Here is a 6,296-nt window from a genome sequence, read left to right on the forward strand (position 1 = left end):
GTTCCATCGCCATCCACTCCGCAAGCGATCCATCTGTGCTCGATTAGTTTCCATCCCTCTTTGGAGTATTAGTGCGCATGCGTGGGCACAGTTTCGCTTATCTTGTCGTCGCTTCATATCAGGTAAGTCAACTTGAATGTTTATACAGCTGCTAATGTTATAACTTGTCGACCCGCAGCACGCATATAAAGCATTTAATGCCGAAAAGCAGTAAAACCCCATTTAAATGTCTAACGACTCAAATGCTAACATCGACGCGAGCTATATGCTAGCAGCGTCAATAAAGGTTTGATTCAAAGTTCGTTAACTCTTTTGCTACCGGTGTAAGCTTGTCTTTCCTGTATTCTCTGGGCCACAAAGATGTCATAAATCCATAAATTTGGAGCAGGTGCCATCTTAGAATGTCAGCTAGCTGTCGCGTTGACAGCTTTAAAGGATTAAGCGAGATATTTTGAAGGTTTCGTGCAGTAAATGGTGTCATGGGATATAGCACCTGACATGATTTCCTTCAATTAGAAAAAAAAAAAAAAAATCTCCCATAGACTAACTATAATGTTCTTAACACTTGTAGCCTCGTTGTGCTGTTGTTTGGGCACCTTTTATTGCAAAAAAAAAGGGTACACAAGTAGTCCATAAATATATTCATATATTGATTTATATAAATTTTTGAGTGTAGAAGATTTTAGGGTTTCTCAAAAAAAAAAAAAAAAAGAAATGGAATGCGCACATTCAACTGTTCAATGTTTCAATACTTTTTGCATAACCTGTTCTCTATTAAGGAGCTGGTCGACAATCTTTTTTTTTTTTTTTTTTAATTTCCAAGGACATCCTTTAATGCCAATCTGTGTGGATCTCTGCTGTGAAAACCTGCTGATAAGGTCAGTAGACTCTTCTATCTGAGAAGATTGTGAACAGCATGAAAAATAAATGTTTAAGTAGCAATTCAATTCCAATTGGTCCATTCATGCCTCGGACCTGTGAATTTTGCTATGCCACTCCTTGTTGGAGAACAGCAATTTGTAGAAAAAGTTGGAACAGTTGAACATTTGCCTTCAAAAATTAAGAGATGCGTATAAAGCAGGACAGGAAATGCCTACAATTTCTGTCGCAAATAAGTTAATTCCTTGTTCTACTGCAAGCATCCCTGATATCTCGGCCTGGACAATTAACCAAATTATTAATAAAGAAATTTGTCAGGAATTTTTTGTAAAAAAAAAAAAAAGTATTTTGTATTTGATTCCAAGTTGAAAATATTTTGTGAGGTTCCACTTGTGGAATAATTTTAAGTCCACATTGCCCAGTCCAAATATAACACAAGCAAGCTAATGCAAAAGCACAATTTTTGTGAATTGAGTTATACATTTAGATACTCATTCATCTTGTCTAGCAAAAAAATGTTATCACTTACCTGGGTTATTATCATGCAATAAATCAACGCGTAACCTTGATGGTGTGCACATAGCATGACCGGTGGCACAATTACACAACCTAAACTCTTCCTTGTTGCACTCGCGGGTGTTTTTTGTTTGTTTTTTCTTCTGGCGCGCGCAGTCGTCAGTAGTTCAGGTACTCCTCGCCCTTTCCAAATTGTTGAAATGTTACTTAGCCTCACAAATGCGTTTTGAGATTTGTCTTGGACTGAGCTGATCCACAGCAAACAATGGCGACGAGTTAGTATATTTAAATATCTATCTCTGTTTCCTTCATCGCTCTCAGACTGTCATTTTAGTGTCATTGTGAATTCAGCACAAGAGAAATCAGTGAGTAGTATTTAACCGTGGGAAGTTATAAAAGAGGGCAGGGTGGCCGTTTAGTGGTGAGCGCATCTGCCTCACAAGCAGGACTTTTGGGTTCTTATCTTTTTGACAATCGCTCTTCATATTCCCGGTAGTCAGGTTTCATCCTGCCTTCCAAAAAGATGCATGTCATCGAAGTCTCTAATGTACCCTTTAATGTGAACGGCCCTACGACTGGCTGCCGACAAGTCCATGGTGTAAATTTACCCTGCCTCTCATCCAAGGTTAGCTGGGATAGGTTCCAGCTCACCTGTGAAGGAAAGTTAGATACCGAAACTGTATTTTGCATGATTACTTCCGTATCAAGAATAGTTTGTCATGCAGAGTCACTGAAGGCGTCATGTTTTGCGTCAAGCCTGTACGTTTGTCTTCCAGCACGTGCAGTCAAGTGCTCACGGCGCCGATGCTGGAAGCTTTGAGGCGAATTCTTCCCCCTCCCTTCCGCTGCCGCGTGGCGTTCGCTTCGTGCATCGCTCGCTTTGAAAGAATCCCGGCGGCCCACTTTCACAAAAGTCCCGAGCCAGACAAACGCGCTCCAGGCAAGGATTCACACCGTTTATTATTATTTAGTTGTCTGTCACCTCCCAAAACGCAGCAGTTTGTTGCGGAACCGGTGTGACTGTTAACGGCGTGTAACCCTCGACCTGCGCTGAGCAGGGTTAGAAAAGTTTAGGATGATTATAGTTTTTTTCTTGTTTCACTTTTTGGTTTGTCAAATTCAGTTTTCGTTTGTTTTTAGAGTGGGGTTTTTTTTTTTTTTTGTATTTTTTTAAATGCTTCATTTTAGTTGATTTTCTATTAGTTTTGTTTAGTTTTTTTCAATGTATGGCATATTTGTCAAGTGCAAGATAAAAAAAAAAAAAAGTCACTATTGTGTAATAAAGTAAACTACAATTACCAACATGAGCACATTTGAAATCAACCTTGCAAGCTTATGTGTGAAATTATTTGACCCAAGACGTAAAACTATTTTTGCGGTAATTATTACTTTTAGTCAGATTTTATAAAAGTACAATGTCATTTCAGGTTCATTGATTTATTTTTTTTAACACTCTTGTTTCTATTTTAGTTCATTTACACAATGTTTTCTCAGTTCTAGTTTATTTTGTCCATTTTCATTAACTATCATAACCTTGGTGCAGAGTTTGTTTTTAGTGGAACCTCCAATGGTATAAATGTAGCTTTTTATTTAGGCTTTTTTTTTTGGTGATAATGTAACAGTGTGATTACCATAGCAACCAGAAACAATCAGACTTCTCGTACAATATACAGTATAAGCAATTGTCAGAAGGCTTTATTCATTGCAGAAATACAGAAAATGCAGTATTGCAGTAATGCCTTCTGTTCACTCGTTTCCTGTGAGTTGTCTTCAAAGGGTGAGTGAGCCATTTTTTTTTTTTTGTTTTGTTCTTCCTCCGCTTCACTTGAGTTGAGCGGTGGCGTATCCAAAGATTGCTCTCAACTCCGAATTTGAACTCCGTAGCTAGTGAAGGTCGTGTTGATAAGAAGTTCCAGACTTTGATTTGATGTCACAGTGTGAAGGATTCATTGTATTAAAAAAAAAAAAGAGGATAAGTGGTTTGGATAATGGATGGATTGATGATCATAATAAAGTACATTGTGCCAATCAGTCGGTATCTTATCTGTGTTGCAGATTTGGCGTCAGTGCGTGACGTCGACCAGTTTGGGATGGGCATGTGGTCTCTGGGTCTGGGAGCTGTGGGAGCTGCCCTGGCCGGCATCTTCTTGGTCAACTCCAGTCTGACTCGCCCCAAAGTCGGCAAGGCCTCGCTGGAATCTCTCGCCGATGCTGACCTGCTCTCCACCGCTGAAGGTGCGGCTGACTTCTTCCCCACCTTGGTGGTCCTTCATCCGGAGCCACGCTTAAAGGGAATTGTCATTACCGTGCCAACAAAATATGTGGTGATTTTACAAGAAAAGAAAGTTGTAATCTCGAGAAAATTTCCATGATCACGATACGTTGTCTGCGTAATGGGAGCGCGATCACTTGAGGCTAACAATCAAACCAAAACGTATACATCTTAGTTCATATTGATTCACTTTTGCTTTAGCAATTTGCCAAATGAAAATTGCGATTGTTAGTAAAGGCGAGTGTGTCTCCAGATGGCAAGGTCGTCAAAGCAAAGAGCCTGTGGGAGAAGAACGGCGCCGTCATCATGGCCGTGCGGCGGCCCGGATGATTTTTGTGCAGAGAGGTGAGATCACGCGTTGGACTTTTCCGTGTTGCGCGCGCAGGACGATTTCAAGTCCAAATGCGGCCTTGCAGGAGGCTTCCGAGCTGTCCTCTCTAAAGCCCCAGTTGGAAGAGCTCGGGGTCCCTCTGGTGGCCGTGGTGAAGGAGCGCGTCGGCACCGAGATCCAGGACTTCAGACCGTACTTCGCCGGGGATGTTTACATCGACCAACAGGTCAGCGCGCACGCCATGACAAACTTTCAATACAGAAGTAAGAAGTCGCCATCTAGTGCTAGCAGCAGGCTAACGAAACACTTAATAATTGCGCTGCAATTTAGCGGAAACATGACTAGTCACAAAAAAAAAAAAAAAAAAACGTAAAATAAGTTCTTCTTGTTTTAGGCTCTTCATGCCATAACAAAATAGCCCAAACTTTTTGTGGGTCCCCTTTGAATGATTCATGCAGTGAGTACCTGCAAATGTGTAGTTGAAGTAATTGAAAAGCCATTGATTTGTGACGTGCCAGTCAAAAAGAGAAAATACGGAGGTGGTCTCCCTCAGACTTGTGCATTTTATTCTGGCGCTTTTCATTTGCTTTTCTGCAACCCATTGACGGCCACTCACCACCTTACAGAAACATTTCTACGGGGCAAAAATGGGCGCTGTGGGGCTGCTGCGCTTCGGCGTGTTGCAGAACTTCCTGCGGGCCTGGAGGTCCGGCTACCAGGGCAACATGTTGGGCGAGGGCTTCATCCTGGGGGGCGTCTTTGTCATCGGCGCGGGAGAACAGGTAGCGTACGGAAAACACACAGTGCAGTATGAGAAAAGATGTTTGAGCATTTATTCCATATTCTTTTTTTTTTTTTTTTAATAGTTGTCTTCGAAACAATTCAACTTGTAAATATTTCCCACTACTACACAAATAAGACAACTACATGTTACTAGTGAGGGAAAACCTGCACCATTTTGCACAAGTAGCTTAACGTCCACGTACTTGTATGCTACGAGCGAGAGAGTCGTAACAGTACGATGAAATTCCTCACTAGTGAGGACCAAGGGTATACGAGTGCGTGGACCTCAAGACGGATGATTATAAATAGAATAAATGCTCAAAAGGCTTTCCAGAGACCAAGCACCCGGCGTAAACTCCACCTTGTGGTCTGCAGGGGGTCCTACTGGAGCACCGCGAGAAGGAGTTCGGCAACAAAGTGGAAGTGGCGGATGTTCTCCAAGCCGCCAAGAAAATCGTACCTCGCAAATAAGTGTGTTCGAGCACTGAATATGAAATAGTGAATGTAGAAAGTCATTATTACATAGACACTCCGTCCAGTCTGGGCGTCTTGGCCAGTTTACCGAGTCACCTCTAGAGGGAGACAAAAAAAAAAAAAAAAAAAAAAAGCTGTGAAATGTACAACTGACAAAATTAGTGAAATGTTACTGCTCAAGACACTTTATAAAGCTTGACGGGTATAGAAACTGGATGATACGAACGCGAGATTATTATGCCGTTGAGCTTTGTCGATGTACTCCTAAATGCTGCTCGTTTGTCCCCCGCGCCAACACCACCGGATGGCCTCCGTCACGACGGCCGCGCGTGCGCTTCTGCGGTTGCGCGTGTAACAATGACGACTTGTCTTACAAAACTCTTCAATGAGAGGTGCAAGTTTGATGAGCCAACGCGTGCGTTTTCCTCACTTGGCGCCGCCGCCGTCATTCGGAGGCCCTCTGGAGTGCGGGGGCGGGAGACAGTAGTGTGCACTTGCGCATGTAAAGTAAAGCAATAAATAGAAAAACTACAGGACAACCTCGTTTGACTGTTTGACTTTTGTTTCAACGCGACAGCCGCCCTACAGTAATGGCATCCAATACAAGCGCCAATGTTCACTTTTGGAATTAATACCTGACTTTTTGTGTCTGTAGTTTCCAGGAGTGTTTTTGAAAAGGAACTGACTAAAGTGTCCAAAGTACAGTGGTGCCTTGATTTAGAATCCATGGGATGGAAGTGCTAGTTATCCGTTGAGCCCCACACACAAATTTGTTTTTAATAAAAACTAAATAAAATGATCTTGCCACCAGGGGGCAGTATAGGAGCTCTACTGTATTAACAGACTTAGTTAATTGCAGTTATAGTCATATAAATATGATGTAATTTTTTGTTTTGTTTAGTATCGTGCTTTAGCATTAAGCTAGAGGACTTTTGAACCCACCCAAAAAGGTTTTCAATGGCCTATAGATGCCACAAGCACTATTTCTATCCGACATGGCTGTGGTGTGACAGAATGAAGCCGTTCACCTCACTTCAACAT

General features: G+C 42.0%; 1 protein-coding gene across 4 annotated transcripts; it reads left to right on the forward strand.

The window, feature by feature from the left end:
* Window positions 1-4: 4 nt before the first annotated feature.
* On the forward strand, window positions 5-5,794 carry LOC147140136 (peroxiredoxin-like 2A). Of its 4 annotated transcripts, XM_086044298.1 has the most exons (8): window positions 29-122; window positions 824-878; window positions 2,172-2,335; window positions 3,451-3,630; window positions 3,921-4,012; window positions 4,084-4,224; window positions 4,625-4,780; window positions 5,157-5,794. In XM_086044298.1, exons 2-8 carry the CDS (start codon window positions 835-837, stop codon window positions 5,250-5,252), a joined length of 873 nt encoding a protein of 290 aa, XP_085900424.1. In that variant the 5' UTR covers window positions 29-122; window positions 824-834; the 3' UTR covers window positions 5,253-5,794. The 4 variants fall into 4 exon arrangements, with proteins under 4 accessions (XP_085900421.1, XP_085900423.1, XP_085900422.1 ...); XM_086044295.1 differs by lacking the exon at window positions 824-878 and having other exon boundaries at window positions 5-122; XM_086044296.1 differs by lacking the exon at window positions 2,172-2,335 and having other exon boundaries at window positions 27-122.
* The last annotated feature ends 502 nt before the right edge of the window (window positions 5,795-6,296 follow it).

Source organism: Filicampus tigris, chromosome 11 (genome assembly GCF_054856515.1).
Source record: "Filicampus tigris isolate MCC_2025a chromosome 11, RoL_Ftig_1.0, whole genome shotgun sequence".
Lineage (NCBI taxonomy): Eukaryota > Metazoa > Chordata > Actinopteri > Syngnathiformes > Syngnathidae > Filicampus > Filicampus tigris.